General features: G+C 41.1%; 1 protein-coding gene across 1 annotated transcript in view; it reads right to left on the reverse strand.

Annotated features, from left to right (window-relative positions):
- The window catches only part of LOC129775456 (extracellular serine/threonine protein kinase four-jointed), a 216799-nt gene extending 199416 nt beyond the window's left edge, over positions 1–17383 (reverse strand). The window contains exon 1 of the mRNA XM_055780229.1: positions 13652–17383. Coding sequence (XP_055636204.1) covers positions 13708–15435 — 1728 coding nt within the window. The 5' untranslated portion in view covers positions 15436–17383 and the 3' untranslated portion in view covers positions 13652–13707. The remainder of the gene's footprint in view (positions 1–13651) is intronic.
- Positions 17384–18026: the final 643 nt, after the last annotated feature.

Genomic DNA, 18026 nt, shown 5'->3' on the forward strand with positions numbered 1-18026 from the left:
CTGGTTGACATTATCATCACCATCGGACAATATTCGCACGTTCTTTGAACCCTCGTTGAAAGTCTAACTCTGAGGAACTTCCGCTTACAACGATTCTGTCAGTTCTGGAAATATTGTTACAAGGTCTTATAATAGCCTTGGACAGGTTAGTAATAGTCCAATATCATCCTGCACCTTGCTGGTGCCCTCTGGATTCTGTTTTCCTTCCATTCCACATGACATCGGTATCCACCATCATCGACTGTTCACGGCGATTTTAATCACGAGTTGCCATCATCACCATCGGGCATCATTCGAGCGTACTACGACCATTTATTGAAAGTTTAAATCTGAAGAACTTCCTATCCACATACCAGGATTCCGTCTGTTCAAGACACGGTAACATAACATTGCTTTCGGTGAACGTTAAGGATTCCCATAATGACAACCGAACAGGAAAAGCGAAAATTGGTCCTTCGCCGCACTTCTCTACTGGCTTCATTGGGACGAGCGAGTAAATTTCTGGAGATGTACGAAGATGGGAGGGACAGGCTCGAGGTAGCAATGCGGATAGAAAATCTTGACGTCGTTCGGGCGGAACTCGAAAACATCCAGACATCTCTGGAATGCATAGACGAGACGAGTGAAGGTACTAATCTCAACATTCAAATAAGAGCAAATTTGGAATTTCGTGGTTGTGGTTGTGGTTGTGGTTGTGGTTGTGGTTGATCGTTATGGCAAAGAACATTACGCGTGAGCTCTGCTGGACTCCGCATCACAACCCAATCTGATGACTGAAAATATGGCTCAACTGCTACGACTAAAAACAAATAGGACGAACGTTCTCGTCCAAGGAATCGGCGAGCAGCCGCAAAATGCAAGACGTGCACGCCGAAATACGATCCAGAAAAGAAAACTATTCCGTAAAAGCCGAGTTCCTAGTTCTTCCACGCGTCACTCCTGAACTACCATCCAATGATGTATTTATAGACAACTGGAATCTTCCGTTGGATATCTTCATGGCGGATCCGCAGTTCAATAAACGTGCATCCATAGACATGATTCTGGGGATTGAGCATTTTTTCTCATTTTTTAAGACCGCAAAACGAATAAACCTAGCCGGGTCTCTCCCTATACTCATCGACAGCGTTTTTGGGTGGCTAGTAGCCGGTTTCACCAGCAGCATTATTCCAGCAGGACTGAATACTTCTTGCTCTATTGTAGCCATATCCCTACTCAACTACACTCGAAGAGAAACAGTGTGAAGCATTTTTTGCATCTACGACGCCAAGGAACTCTGAAGGAAGATATGTTGTACATTTACCTCGACGGTCGAATTTCCATGAACTGAGAGGCGATTGCAAATCAATGGCACTACCTCGTTTCAACCTTCTCGAACGAAAGCTCGAACGCAATCCAGAATACAAAGTAGACTATCATAAGTTTATGGCAGAATACCTCACTCGTGGACATATGCGACGCGTTCCAGTGGACGGCGAAAAATTTTCCGGAGCATACTACCTTCCGCATCATCCGGTGCTGAGAGAAGCGAGCACAACGACGAAGATTAGAGTCGTCTTTGACGGCTCGGCAAAAAATTCTACAGGACATTGATAAATGCTAATTGGTGCCGCAATGTTCGCGAGTAGTGCAAGATGTCATACCACATACAAACTTCGAAATGAATAATGATTGATGAAGAAATATCCGAAAATCGCTTGAAATGGAATATCAAGCACAACAGTTTCATATTCCCATTTCTCATTTCTATCATTTCTATGATGGCAAACACCGTGAGATTGGAGGAAACCCAATTTACATATATCAATCGAATGTGATACCAGATGCTGATCAATGAAGGGGAAATTGGGAACAGAATACCGATCGCCCTCACTCTCTGGTAAATACTTTACCGCTATGGACAACATACAATTTGACGAACCAAAAAATGTATCAAATGTCACTTTCTATCTGAGCCCTTCACCGGAAAACAAAATCCACTTCGGCTTAGCCTCGGTAATTGGAGATATTAGACCACCCGCGAAATTATACTCTAACGGACGCGCCAAATTAACCTCAACTGAAATCAAATTAAATAGTTTGATATTTTGGGGGGTTTCTCGTTGAAAACTCACCCAGTCACAGATGAAATGGGTACTCATCCAATGAGCTTGCGGTGCAAATGCCACGCTTACAAAACAGTAGCTAGCAGAAAATTGTGAAACCACACCCCTCCCCACGCCGCACCACAACAAGCATCTGTCCTCATTAATAACTACCGATTACACCGATTTGACTGCACTTTTTGGGTCAAATCAGCGAGAAAATGATTCCCGAAATCGCCGTCCGCTGCAGCAAATGCTGCTGATGCTGTTGCTTTTGCAGAGGGTTGTTGAGGTTGCCATGCATGCAAATGTGCAAAATGAGAGAGCACAAGAAAGAAGTAACAACAACGGCGACGGAGAAGAAAAAAAACCCACAACAACGCTCGCCGGTGTGACGTCCGGTAATTTGTGCACCGGTTGATTCGATCTCTCCGTTGGCAGGCTGCGCCGTGAGACTGAGGCTGAGCCTGGGTAAAATTGTGTGTACATGTATTGTACGGTAACATTACGCCGTTTTCGTGTCAAACCAATCAAAAGTTGGCACAGTACACACACGTCACGTTACGGCCCGAACAACGGCTGGCTGAATTGAAATTCTTCGCTCCGAGTGTACTTGAACTCAACCCCCTGAAGAGACTGGTGGTTGTGGAGTGGAAGGCTGTCTGTCAATCAGTTTGTGCCGTTGTGTGATGTGGGAATTACAATGTGTTCTTTTCTCCATCAATCCTTGCAATGGTGTATTTTTCGTTGTTGCTCGAGTTGCACCGGATCGAATGGGTGCCGATGGATGATGGCAGACAAGCAGAAGGATACCAGCGGCCAGGAATTCTCCAAGTTAGTTGCATGGTTTGGTGGTGTGAGTAATCACACTTTTGTTGATAAGAATTTCAGGTTTGAGTTATAGGGAAGTTTTCAGCTGTAGAAATTGAGGCTTTTTAAGAGCGTATTTGAGGCAAGTGAAATGTAAATCTCCTTTCAGCGACTTTAAATTGAAATTTATGAATTTACAAAAAAAAAATAAAATTTATCAGGATCTGAAAACCATGTTCCATAGTACGCAAACATATCGTTGTGAATCCCTACAAGTATGTTCTAATTGATCGACCAGGGACCATGTTGCAAAGTAGAAATATTATTTTATTACCCGAATCAGATGAGATCGTAGACAAAAGAATCAAACATCTTGGAGTAAACGCACAGGGAAGTGGATCCACGATTGTTCTCCCCACTGCGCTTTTACATTTATTAAACACATGGAGCCAGAGATGTCAACCTTCCTGATTTTTCAGGATTTCCCAGACTTTCTGACACGTTCCCTGATATCCTGACAAATACTAAATTCGCCCTGATTTTTCTGATATGATCCTGAATTTTCCTGATTTTTCTTGATTTTGTACTTTTTACTTTATTAGAATGAAAATTATCCGTAATAAATATACGAAGTTTTTCTGGTTAGAAATGAGAATTGTCATAATAGTCTACATATAATTAAAACACGTAGTCCTAGTTCTTACTTTAAAACTGTGTCAATAAATTTCCTGATGTTTCCACAAAACTGATCATCATTAGCAGAATCTTACGAAACTGATCGCGAAGCTGAACTTATCCATTATTCTCGAAGCTCCATTATGAGCTTCTACTAATCAAACTGTCGATAAAATCCCACAACTACTGCTCGCAATAAACTAGAGGAACTTCCAGAATTAGTCTATGCGATAGCCGTTGTGTTCCATCAGAGCAATGCCAAACTTCATATCTCTTTGCCAACATGACAATTTATGTTGGAGTCTGCCTGGAATGTGCTATCCCACCAGCTAAACTAACCGGATATTGCACCTTATGATTATCACAGGTTAAGGTCCCTGCGTAATTCTCTCAAGCATACGAACTTCGACATTTTGGACAGTATAGAAAACATCTTTCTTTTGTATAGAAAACAGTTTTCGGCGAGAAGGCAAACACATTCTGAGAGGATAAAATTTTAAAGTTGAATGAAAGATGGTGAAAGATCGTGGAACAAAACTGTGCACATAAATTTGAATAAATGTATGTCTGCCTATGAAAATCATGCGTTTGTGTTTCCAAAAATCGGTTCGAAATTTCCGGACAACACAATATGAGCATCCTGATTTTTCCTCATCTTTATTTTCGTTCTCTCTGATTTTTGAAAATAAAAGTTGGCAACCCTGCATGGAGCATGAACGATGATTTCCAAACTACAGGAAACTTTTGCTTTCGTAAAGAGATGAAGCGTATTGTAGCGATTGGAGATTTCAGTGTTTCCCAACATTTCTTCAATAAAGCAGTAGGAATGCCATCAGGCCAGTTAAACACAGTTCGTCAAAAATCATTAGCAAAGATTATGCTTGTTCAGAAAAGAACAAGCAAAGACATAATTTATAAACTGTCAATAGCGAATAGCATCGATTGTTTGTACAGTGATAGACATTCGTTTAGCCGCACTTGAAAAAAAACTTGAAACACTTACAAAACAACTAGGAATGTTCTTTTTTATCGGGATACCTATTTGATGTAGTGATAGTATATTTAAGTCACTTTCATTGAAAGGACGTGCGTCACAATCACACACACACACACACACACACACAAGGTGGCATCGGTGGATATAAACATTCAAACGTCGTTTTTTCCCGAGACATACGTTTAGCCGCAGAGCATAAAAATCGAGTTTTCGCATAATCACCAAGCCTTTATCTGTGTTTTTTGAAACAATACTTGGGAATGTTTAATTTACAAGATTAGATGAATATTAGATGTGCAACGTAAGAAGTTGGACAGATTAGTGATTTACGTAAAATTTAAAGGAATGGCGAAAGGTATTCTATTGACGGAAGAGGGGCGGAAAATAATAAAGATATTCAGTGAACAAAAGTTTTCTAATCGCTCGATCGTAACAAAAATTGGTCTATCTGAGAAAGTGGTACGGAATTTCTTTAAATAATGCCAGAAATATGGGATATAACGACCAACAAATGGGAACACCAAAGTTGCTTTGCGTCTTAAAAGTCGAATAAGAAACGAAGCAACTAGGAATCGATATGCTGTTCATACAATAAGACAGAATCGGTTGTTCCAGTAACGAAGAGGCATATTGCGCGCATCTTGAACGAGTCACCAAACATAATGTGGAAGAAACTTCAAGGGAAGCCGAAACTGACCGCCACCCATAAGCAGAACCATCTCATTTTCGCCCGGCTATACTAGAATGGAGAAATGTTGTATTTTCCGGCGAAAAAAGGTTCAATTTGGATGGTTTTCAAAGAGATCCGAAATGGAGGTGGACATACTAAATCTTAGCTACCGATTGGACTCGAAATTTGCCGCACAAATTTTCTTTTATGGAAATTTTAGGATGCGGCTAAACGAATGTCCACCCTGATTCCACATATTTGAATTACTTAGAAAACAAAAAGTGAATTTATACTTTTTTTTAGAATGAATTCGATGAAAATAAACAATAATCGTCTTTTATGAGCAAAACTGTACAAAGAATTGACTTATTTTTAAAAATATTGAGGAAAAATAGGGTACGGCTAAACGAATGTCCACCACTGTATGTATCAATAATGTGAATAAAAAAGTGTTCGAATCATCGAATCAATTTCGAGAAGCGTGGGAACAAATATATCATTCTAGAATGAAGATGAATTTCTAAAAAAAATGTGATTGAGTGCCGTATCACACATGCATTTTGTGTTATACATCTCGTTCATTCTTCATATAACATTCATGTTATTTATGTCCCACCTATCTTATATAATGAATCTGAAGTTTTCGAACGAGATTTATCATCAACCATTAATGCAAGTGGGCGCTCAACTCTATTGATGATCTATTGCTGTTTGGTGATTAAAACCACTTTGGTCTATCCTGAAAAGTGAACACAAACAACATATGTTTAGTTGTTGATATTCTGCCTTCTCATGTAAATACTATCAGATCATGTTCTCTAAATGGCGCCTCTTTAATTCGGTGTCCAATCACAGTGACAGGTTCTTAGATTTCATATTCGTCAATCATGGCGTTATCACTTCATTTGAGGCGCTGTACAAAATGCAAGGGTTTCCACAATCACATCATGATGGGTTATAATAATAATAATGGTTGCATTACAGCACAAGGTAGGATAAAAGCCATGGAAACTGTTTGGTTAACTTCTCGGTCAAATATTCACCCTGCAAATTTGGTTGAAGCGAACGAAACCACCAATGGGGAACGGTATCAAATTAAGATGCAAATAAGGCATGAATTAGTGATTCTATAACATGAAAACAAAACTCAAATGGGAAGCTCCACCATATCGTCCAGATTTTGCGCCGTCCGATTATTGCTTTATTATTGTTCAATGGCACAAACATGGTTTGATTCGTGGAAAGCCTCAAAAGATGATAACCTCTGCCGTAACGGTATTCGAGCTCTGCCGAAAAGCTGGGAAGAAGTTGTAGTTAGCCATGAACAATGTTTTAATAATTCATTTGAACCCTTTTTTGACGTAGGACTACGTCTTTCATTAAGGGTGCCAAATCGGAAAACAGGTCACGTTTTTATGAAATAAAGTTAACGTTAATAACTATTTTTGCTGCGAACGGATTTTAACGATTTGCATACTAATCGAATGGGACATTTTCTAAGATTTGTTTTATATGCTATACATTACAATCCTATAGTCTGTATATGGCTTAAATTGATAAAAATTGGAAGCATTCCCATTCCCCATACATTTGTTCTGTCCATTTGTGTGCTTTCCCGAACAGAGCTGTCAATAACGGGCAACTTATGCAGCCACTAGAATAGAAACAACGAAGAGGGGTAGCGAAAAAAGAATGGCGTCGTGCATCGGCTCTGTTCTGATGCAACAAGCTCCTAGCTTTGTTGGCGGTTTTGGCAGAGGGTCGAGAAACGATTTTTCATAAACGGTCATTCTCGCGATGTTTCATTTTCATCGTTGCAACTGTGTGCTTCTGTTAGACGCGTGTTTGATGTTTGTTGAATGGCGATGCACGGAATATGCCTCTCGTTAAATACTCAGTGCAATGCGTGGATTGATATAAAGAAACAAATTACGACATATGACCATTTAGTGTATTGTTCTCGCAAAGCAAGAAAAAATTGTTGCTTCTCTAAATGATTCTACAAAACCACGCAAGCCATTGAACCTTTTCAGGATTCCCGGAACTTCTTACTAAAGAGTTAAAATATAAAATATAATTTCAAAAATAAAGATTGCGTAGTCCTACGTCTTAAGCGGTCGTGTCTCGGGTACAACCCCTCGAACTTTTACAATAAAGTTGCATTTTTCATTAAAAAAAACAGCGAGAACTTAGCTGTATACAAAAAAAAATGCAATCGAACAACTGAACCGCTTAGGAACCAACACGCTCGATAGTTGCAGCGCGATCGTTATTTTTATTCCTTCATAGAGCGTTGCGTGACTTATGCGCCACGCTGTATATGAAATTTTAAAGAAGGGTCGTTAGACCCCATTGTGGTAGGAATAGGTATGCATAACATTTCGTTAGGTTCTGTGTTAAATCTGCAGTTATCACTACTGTATATATTGTCTGAAGTACTTTTCAAGTAATATATAAAGCCAATCTCTGAAATTAGTGCTTATTGGTTACCTTGAATCAGATACGAATGCAGAGAACAAATGGTGCAACATGTGAACGGAAGCTGCGAAGAGAAGAAATATTGCAGTTTAAGCCCCGCCCGATAGCAATTTATTGAAACAGCCATAGTACAATGGAGGAGCATTTGCAATTTCTATTGTACAGTTTTGCTCCTGCCAGTGAGTAGTCAACACCAAATTGAAATGATACAACGTCGATTTTCGTATCGTCCAGTGAGAGACTGGTTGGGTATCTTAGCATTACCTGCAAACATTGTTGTTGGTTTTTATACGTTGCCAAATGTAGATTGAAATGGTTCCATTTGGCGGTTTCAATGTTTGGTTTTTTTTAGTAATGTGGAATAAAGGTGATGGCGGAACAACCATATAATCGTCTGTGATCGTGTGAATGTCAACTGGAAAAAGTATGGTATAGAGTGCTATGGCTAAATTTGAAGTCATCAATCGGCTGCGAAAACCATCGATACAATAAAATGCTCTTTTTTCACTCTAACTTTTGTGTAATTCAAAAGATTCGACCGAAAGAATGTGCCCAAGACACACCCTAATACACCTATTTAGAACCCTGTTAGACATAAAATCTCAAGAAAATGATGGTTGAAATTCTAGTTATTTCGAATATAAGCTCGCATAACTATTTGTGCATAGCGTATATTTGCCCCTACATCGGAAGCTGTCAGAGTTGGTGCTATTTTGTGCAATGGCAACTGAAATACAGCACATCAAAACACTATGGTATTGTGGATCCGTCAAAAATGTATGAAAAACAAACCACCATGAGCAATCCCCCATGCCGGGTTTAGCCAAAAAAATACCTGTACTATAAATTTTAATAATTGAGGACACACGTATAGAATAAGTCAATAGGAAATGCCAAATCTCACATTTCCCTGGTAACTGAATTATTCTTTGGAGTTCGTCTGAGACGTGCTATCCATCCCGCTCTACTAACCAGATTCAGATTTGACTCAGACTTGTTTACATTCATGAAAAATTGTCTTAAGGGCGAAAACATAAACTCTTCGGGCATCATAAAAAGGTACCTTGAGCAGTTTTTCGACCAGAAATCGAATAAGTTCTGATATACTGGGAAAACACAATAAGTTTTTTTTTCGAAAGATTATGCTTTATTTATGCATAACATCGTTTTATGAAGATGTGAGTGATCTGCAACATCTTTGCACAATAAAAATCAATTTGTTATTAGGCGTCCGCTAACAAGGTGTACACTTTTTTTTATTTGTTTGAAAATTGTTTCGTGATTCCAAACCAGAAATGAGTGCATTAGCTCGGCTGAAAGCGTGACATGAAAAAATTCTTTTACTTCAACCAATTCATTCATTATGGATTTACAAAAAGAATATGTTGGGAATTATACGTCCAATTTAGCTGATTTTAATTTTCTTAGGATTTTAAGATTTTTATATTTTAAGATTTCAATTAGATGTTTTTGGATTTTCAATTTTGCTTCAATAGGAAAGATGTTTTCTTTATACCGTAAGGTGGCAGGTTTTCAGAATTTGAAAAATTACCAAAATAGTGGCTATATGATTTTTTTTTGTCAATGTCACTTTAAATTGTTATATGAAACAGGATAACCAAATCATTAAAAATCCTCCACTCTGAGCAAAAAAAAAAACATTTTTACATGCTGAAAAACCACATTTGGCTGAACTGGGTCGCATAGATCCTGAAATAAGTGCGCCGCCAGGTAAGAAGCAAGGTTTCGAGCAAAATGCGTTTTACTTCTTCTATACTGCGATGCGATGTAAAAAATGAATGGAATTATTTATAAATAAATTACTTGGTCGTTACAAAGTTACTGAGTTGTTTCTGGGGTCGTGAACATTTTTGATATAACACAGCCCGATTCTACTTTTCAATCGATTTAAAAAAATTCTATTCTGTATTCCGTTCGAGTTGTTTTTGCATTTCGTTCGATCTGCTTCTCTTCGCACATTAAACGAGCAAAACGTAAGACATAGGGAAAGCGAAATTATTACTCGAATGAAATAATGGTTTCGAATGAAATACAAATGCGGCGGAATGCATCGGGGTGATAAGGTCCCCATTGTGACCCCATTGTGGTAGGAATAGGTATGCATAACATTTCGTTAGGTTCTGTGTTAAATCTGCAGTTATCACTACTGTATATATTGTCTGAAGTACTTTTCAAGTAATATATAAAGCCAATCTCTGAAATTAGTGCTTATTGGTTACCTTGAATCAGATACGAATGCAGAGAACAAATGGTGCAACATGTGAACGGAAGCTGCGAAGAGAAGAAATATTGCAGTTTAAGCCCCGCCCGATAGCAATTTATTGAAACAGCCATAGTACAATGGAGGAGCATTTGCAATTTCTATTGTACAGTTTTGCTCCTGCCAGTGAGTAGTCAACACCAAATTGAAATGATACAACGTCGATTTTCGTATCGTCCAGTGAGAGACTGGTTGGGTATCTTAGCATTACCTGCAAACATTGTTGTTGGTTTTTATACGTTGCCAAATGTAGATTGAAATGGTTCCATTTGGCGGTTTCAATGTTTGGTTTTTTTTAGTAATGTGGAATAAAGGTGATGGCGGAACAACCATATAATCGTCTGTGATCGTGTGAATGTCAACTGGAAAAAGTATGGTATAGAGTGCTATGGCTAAATTTGAAGTCATCAATCGGCTGCGAAAACCATCGATACAATAAAATGCTCTTTTTTCACTCTAACTTTTGTGTAATTCAAAAGATTCGACCGAAAGAATGTGCCCAAGACACACCCTAATACACCTATTTAGAACCCTGTTAGACATAAAATCTCAAGAAAATGATGGTTGAAATTCTAGTTATTTCGAATATAAGCTCGCATAACTATTTGTGCATAGCGTATATTTGCCCCTACATCGGAAGCTGTCAGAGTTGGTGCTATTTTGTGCAATGGCAACTGAAATACAGCACATCAAAACACTATGGTATTGTGGATCCGTCAAAAATGTATGAAAAACAAACCACCATGAGCAATCCCCCATGCCGGGTTTAGCCAAAAAAATACCTGTACTATAAATTTTAATAATTGAGGACACACGTATAGAATAAGTCAATAGGAAATGCCAAATCTCACATTTCCCTGGTAACTGAATTATTCTTTGGAGTTCGTCTGAGACGTGCTATCCATCCCGCTCTACTAACCAGATTCAGATTTGACTCAGACTTGTTTACATTCATGAAAAATTGTCTTAAGGGCGAAAACATAAACTCTTCGGGCATCATAAAAAGGTACCTTGAGCAGTTTTTCGACCAGAAATCGAATAAGTTCTGATATACTGGGAAAACACAATAAGTTTTTTTTTCGAAAGATTATGCTTTATTTATGCATAACATCGTTTTATGAAGATGTGAGTGATCTGCAACATCTTTGCACAATAAAAATCAATTTGTTATTAGGCGTCCGCTAACAAGGTGTACACTTTTTTTTATTTGTTTGAAAATTGTTTCGTGATTCCAAACCAGAAATGAGTGCATTAGCTCGGCTGAAAGCGTGACATGAAAAAATTCTTTTACTTCAACCAATTCATTCATTATGGATTTACAAAAAGAATATGTTGGGAATTATACGTCCAATTTAGCTGATTTTAATTTTCTTAGGATTTTAAGATTTTTATATTTTAAGATTTCAATTAGATGTTTTTGGATTTTCAATTTTGCTTCAATAGGAAAGATGTTTTCTTTATACCGTAAGGTGGCAGGTTTTCAGAATTTGAAAAATTACCAAAATAGTGGCTATATGATTTTTTTTTGTCAATGTCACTTTAAATTGTTATATGAAACAGGATAACCAAATCATTAAAAATCCTCCACTCTGAGCAAAAAAAAAAACATTTTTACATGCTGAAAAACCACATTTGGCTGAACTGGGTCGCATAGATCCTGAAATAAGTGCGCCGCCAGGTAAGAAGCAAGGTTTCGAGCAAAATGCGTTTTACTTCTTCTATACTGCGATGCGATGTAAAAAATGAATGGAATTATTTATAAATAAATTACTTGGTCGTTACAAAGTTACTGAGTTGTTTTTGGGGTCGTGAACATTTTTGATATAACACAGCCCGATTCTACTTTTCAATCGATTTAAAAAAATTCTATTCTGTATTCCGTTCGAGTTGTTTTTGCATTTCGTTCGATCTGCTTCTCTTCGCACATTAAACGAGCAAAACGTAAGACATAGGGAAAGCGAAATTATTACTCGAATGAAATAATGGTTTCGAATGAAATACAAATGCGGCGGAATGCATCGGGGTGATAAGGTACCCGAAAATAACGAAATAAAAAAAAAGAATTTTTAAATTTTCAGGTTTGGTCCGCTCCTAACTCAACGTAGCATCCAGTACATATCCTAATACAGCCAGACGAAATAGTTTCAATATAAATCTAACATCCTGGCCATTAGACCACAAAATGTTTCATGAAAAAAGAATCAACAATTAAAAATGTGACAAAACGATAAAAAATCCTATTCCATACGCGGGATTAATTTCGCTACATTCTTGCCGAAAAGCGTAGAGTATTTCCCGCTTTCCCATTCCTTCGATACTCGGTCGAAAGTGTAATCGATAGCTTTATACCGGCCCATCAACTTGGTGAAAAGTATCGAATTTTCTACATTCGTCAGTTACGGGCTATTGAAAAAGTGATATGGATTTGACACTTTGAAATGGGTCGTTGCTCCCAAATAACTTTGTTATTTTTTTTTTTACTTCTTATGGTAGGAAGGAATGTTCGCGGTTCGGTTTTACCGCTCTTCTTCGCCTTTCTACCCAAATTATCAACATTAAATGCCTTCTGTAATTCGATTCCGCTCGTGCAGTGACCTATATATGGGAAGAAATATCCAAAGTCTGTTTGACTATTTGAGGTTTTGTTTCCTGTTACACAAACGTATTTGGATGAATAATTTCGATGAGGCAACACATCAATCACAGTATCGATTACGTTGTTTCAAATTTAAACATTATTATCGTTGGTCTGAGGTTGACAGTCAATGACCGAATCTGACAAAGTTCGAATCAATCACCTCAAAAAAAAAGTAAAATAAGGTTTCTTCTCCCAATTCCAAGACAAACTATCTAACCATGTTTCAACGAGAGAACACTCATCTAACGAGAGTAAAACGAAAGAAAAATACAGTGCAAGTGACCAGCAGTACCAGCTGACGTCTGAGCCCGGACAACCTTTCGAAAGGTGCCAACGAGAGAAACTTCCAATCCAATCCGAGCAAGAGCCGACGCGCGAAGCGCTTACCAAACGTCGCCAATTATTGGCGCCCTTTCCATCTCAGTCTTCACCTATTTTCCCGCTAATATAAATTTACAATATTCATACGCACACCGTCTGCTGCCCTGTCTTTCTGCCTTCCTGCCTACCGTTATTCTCTAAACTATTTTACATTGTCTTTCAATCCACGTCTCCCTCTCGCTATCCCTGCCTTCCCCCGGTGACCCCGGGAATCGCGATAAATGCCCTGAATCTTGTGGGTATACGCACCGATGCCTTGTTCCTGGACCTGGACACATTCGGGGTTGGGATTCCCGCAAACCTGGTCCGGTGGTGTCTTGTTATTGTGACTGGAGCGTCAACTTTTTTTTCCTTGTGCTTCTAAACGAGAGTACGGGCGAGAGCCACACACTAACCAGCCAGCACACAGTCAGTCACACGAGGTGTTGCGTTGTAGGAGTTGAAGCACGGCAACAAACAAACAAAAAAAACGAAACAACAAAACAGTACTAAACAAACGATGTTTTCTCCTTCGGCTTTCCTCCACGTTTGACTCGTCATCGTCTCTCGCGCTTGCCAGCTCGTAGGAAATTCCACCAAGGGAGTGCGCAAGCGGTAAACAAAACTAAAAACTTCTTTTTGAACACGACCAGCGTACCTTTGTTACCTCCAGTTTTTGTTCCCCCAATCAGCTTACACCTTCTCTACTGTCGGCTATCGGTTGGAGAAGATTTCACGACATTTTTGCACTTGACCTAACACTCGATCAATCCTATCGACTAGTATCTTAACGGATTTCTCCGGCAGCGGTGGCAGCACATCCCGTATCTTGGCGTTGGTTGTGCGCTCGAACAGCTCGTTCAGCCGCTGGCCCACGTTGTTGTCCCGCAGGTGCTGGAGCGCCGCGATCGTCGATCGCCGAAACACGCACAGATTGTCCAGCAGCAGCCCGTGGTAGGCTTCGTACTTTTTCAGCAACCGGTAGCCGTGCAGCAGACCGGACTCGTTGTCCAGGAAGACCAACAGATGGGAGTCTTTCTGGCGGGCGAGATTATGGGCCGGAGCTGCCATGATATCGGCGTTCCATTGGAAGTTGTAGAGGTTATTTACGACCCGGTCCAGGTTCGCGATCAGATAGTCGAACACGATTAGGTCCGACCACTGGGCCAACTCCACCAGCCGTTTCACTACGGGCTCTCCGAGCGGTGCGCCCGGTGGTCGAATTGGTTGCAGCTCGGGAGTTGGCGTGGCACCGAGCCGATCCAGAAGACCCTTCAGCGGTTTCGGCAAATCGAGTCCTTCGGTGATGTTTCTAATGTCCAGTTTGTTCAAATGTCGTTCCAGGGGTTGGAATGGTTTGGGAATTCCCGCGGGTTCCAAATTCCCTATCCATTTGGTGATCACGACCGGTTTGGTTGATTTCCACTGGGAGTTTGAAATGTCTTCCGTGACGGACGACCACAGTTTGTTTTCCATGTCGATAATTGAGGCAGCACTCGGGGCAAGGTTTGTGATGTTCAGAAGCTGGCCGAGATAGAAGCTAAACAGCTCTCCTTGTATTTGGTCCGTGTTCTGACGGTACCGTGCACAAGCTCGTGTTCCGTCTCGGAACACAACCATGCGGTTCTGCATCCGGCCACAGCCTATCTCGAGGTGATCAACCTCTGCGTTCTGTAGATACCGCGTCCACGATTCGCTTTGGTGTTTGTCGAAGCCTTTCGGAAGCGCACTTTCGATCGCGGATCCCCAATAGATGTCATTCAAAATCACCCCATCTGCGTCTTCTGCGTCTTCGAGCTGTTCGGAGGCCTGATGAACGATGTCGATCGTTGGTTCATCCTGATTTTCCTTCTCCGGCTTACCGGAGCTCAGGATCTGTTCGATGATCGAAGGCTGGGAAAGCTTTTTCTCGGGGCCCTTGTGGAACAGACCATCCGCCGTTCGGCGTACCGTGTACTCCTTAATGTAGCGATCCTCCGGGTCAAACTTCTTGATCACCATCGTATCTTTGTCATCCCTCTGATCGATATGGAATGCATGCCGGAACACGTCCTCGGCTTTGAGTTTTTCCTCGGCTATGAACGAAACTGAATTGTACGAATCCTTCCCCCGAAGGTCGTCGATCGTTGGAAAGTGAGGCAGTTTGTGGGGCAAATGTTCGTACCGCTCAAGTGGGCCACCATTAATTTCCATCTCGCTACCACTACTACTGCTATCGCCGCTGGCACCAGCTGATCCCTTCGCATTCGTCACCGCCTGTGACATACCAATTAGTGGCACAAACACGCCAAGTGCTAGCCCGAGGGAAAAGGCAGCCATAACGCTCAGTAAACAGGCCTGCCGCTGAAATACACGTCGTCGTCTCGCTGTGATTGACATTGTATCACTATCACGATCTTGATCACAACTTCCACCGGCTTCCACGGTACGAACGTCAAACATTTTGCGCGCGCCCTCTTCGTTGCTCCAGTAAACTGGGGTTCGTGTTCTGCACTGTCTCCACACACTAGTCTCTCCCTCTCACTCCCCTGCTCCTCCCTGCCTAGAGCTTGTAGAGAAGAACGCTGATGCTGCTGTCTCGATTTATAATTGATTTATTCGAGTGATAAACTTTTTACAATCCTATTAAATCTCTTCGCTTGTTACACACTTGTTGACGCGGATAGGACGACTGCTACAAGATGCTGCTGCCGAGGCCGAGGATGTCCGCCGGTTTGTTGATGATGCTCGATGATATGTTTTGAAAAATTACACATTATTAGAGATTCTTTTTTTATATTCCTTCTGCGTTCCGTAGCGTTTTTTTTCTTCCCCGTCTTTCTTTCTTTTAACTCTTTCCGTTCACATTAACTTTTCGCCCTCAAGATCATATATAGATTATCACAATTTTGTGGTTATTACTATCGCAATTATGGTTCACAACTGCTTCGTTTTTTTCCGTAAGCAAACTTTAACCCCTTTTCTTCGGAGAGCTTCTTTACAACGTACTCACTGCTCGTTTTTCTCCCAACTTGTTTTCTGTAATTCTTCGTTTCACGTTTGTTTTCAGATTATTTTTCAACTTTTCTACACCCACAACTTCTTCTTCGGAAAGAATTTTTCTCCTTATCTCTTCTTCTCCGGCTTCACCCGGTCCGCCGGGATGCTTCGCGTTTCCGAGCGAATTCTTTCGCTTGCCTCGCGAACACGAGAACGGGAACACTTCGAGGGCGAAACAAATGTACAAGTTTAGGTACTTGAACTTCACTCAAACTTCTCCTCCAAAATATACGAAAACAGGAAAACAAAAAAAATATTACAACACTGACCGAGGAAAAAGTGGAAACTTTTCTTCGTCAATTTGACTGAGCTCAAATTACGGCGCGTTTAGGCGGCTGCTGACCGTTTTCACCATCGGCCGTCGCGTCGTCGTCGTAAGCTCCGTTCAACACTTTCCATATGCTTAATTATTCATGAAAGACACACACTCACGGTCAGTCGGCCCGGAGTTGATTTGCTGGGCTCCGTCACCGCTCCACCGTCGGTCCTTGGCAGCGGCCGTTTTTCAAAAACATCTCTCTTTTTGCTGTCCGGACTCTAGCTCGTTGAAAACTATCTCGTTTTCATATTTTTATTTTCTTCGCAGCTTCTTCTTTGGGGAGCCCTTTTTTTCGCCCCGTCCAAATGTGTGCGCGCGCGCCTTCTCCAGGCCTTCAGGTCTAGAAGTACGACGGGTCTGGGACGGTTTTTGGCTTCTCTCGCCTTATCTGCGCTTTCAGGCTACTTTGCAGCTCTCCACCAGCAGCCAGGCCTATGTTTGCGCGAGCTCTCGCCGCCTTTCCTCAGGTGGCGAATTTTTAAACGACTTTTAAGTACACCACCTCTCCTGTCACGGTTGTGCAGATCTCATGTTACACTTTTCCAGTCTGCAGCAGCAGATCGCCTTGCAAAAGCTTTCTTACCCGGGGACTGAGATTTTTCGGCAATTAACTGTTATCATCGCTTTGCGCCTTTTTGTTTTTTTTTCTCTCGTTGTTTTGCTTGCCTCGTTACACTCACTCACGATCTTCCAAGTTCACGGATGCTGCAAAATCGAAACACCGTCGCACCGAGTTGAATTGATTGTCCAAAACTCCACGCAGAGCAAGCAAGCAAGCAAAAAATAACAGGGAAACAAAAGGCAATCCACACACGATCACGATGTTCCCCCGGTAAGCCGTAAGGAAACAAAATCGGTAATCCACACAAAGAGTTTCTCGCGATCTTCGCACACTGTTCTCAACCAGTCAGAATCTGATTTATTTGACACACCAACTTCTACACAACTCGAGCTAGAGAGTAGGTACCAACGGGAGTTTTTCTCAAGTCCAATATTTGCGAAGCGCGAACGAAAAGTTGGACTACTCGCAACAAAACCTTCATCAAGACTGGTGAGATCTTGCGCTCCATTCGACTGTTTCAACTCGGATCTTCTCTCCGGTTGGGGAACCACCACATCGAAACGCCTGATCGAACCCACACAGGTGTAGCGATACAAGAAAAACCTGCCCAACGGGTCGCGCGCTCTCTCTTTCTTCCTGGGGGCCTGTGGGATGCTCGGCATAGTTTCTCACCACTACACATCTCGGCTGGTGAGCCTCGCAGGAGAAAGAGAGCATCCACTGTGAATTGGGCTCTCGCACACGCTGTTGCATGAGAAGAATTCATTGGAGCAACAGCAAAAAAATAACCTTATAAAATTAATAACAATAATCGCACACACGAGAGCATCACGATTGTGCGCTCTTGATTCTCTCCAGTTTCCGAACAATGGGCTCTCTCGAGATAGTGGAATGAAAGAATTCTTTTGAAAACGATGTGTGCGCTGGCCAGCGAGAGCGCGGTGAGCGTAAACAAATATAATGTGAAATAATGACAGCAGTGCGGGTGGAGGACCGTGCGGACGCGGAGCGCGGGGGATGTGATCAGAACAAAATATGATAAGTGTGCAAGAATTAGGAGAGGTTTCAAATTATGCTTCTTACTGTTCGGAGCGCGTTCTTCCTGGACCGCGC

Source organism: Toxorhynchites rutilus, chromosome 3, assembly GCF_029784135.1.
Source record: "Toxorhynchites rutilus septentrionalis strain SRP chromosome 3, ASM2978413v1, whole genome shotgun sequence".
Lineage (NCBI taxonomy): Eukaryota > Metazoa > Arthropoda > Insecta > Diptera > Culicidae > Toxorhynchites > Toxorhynchites rutilus.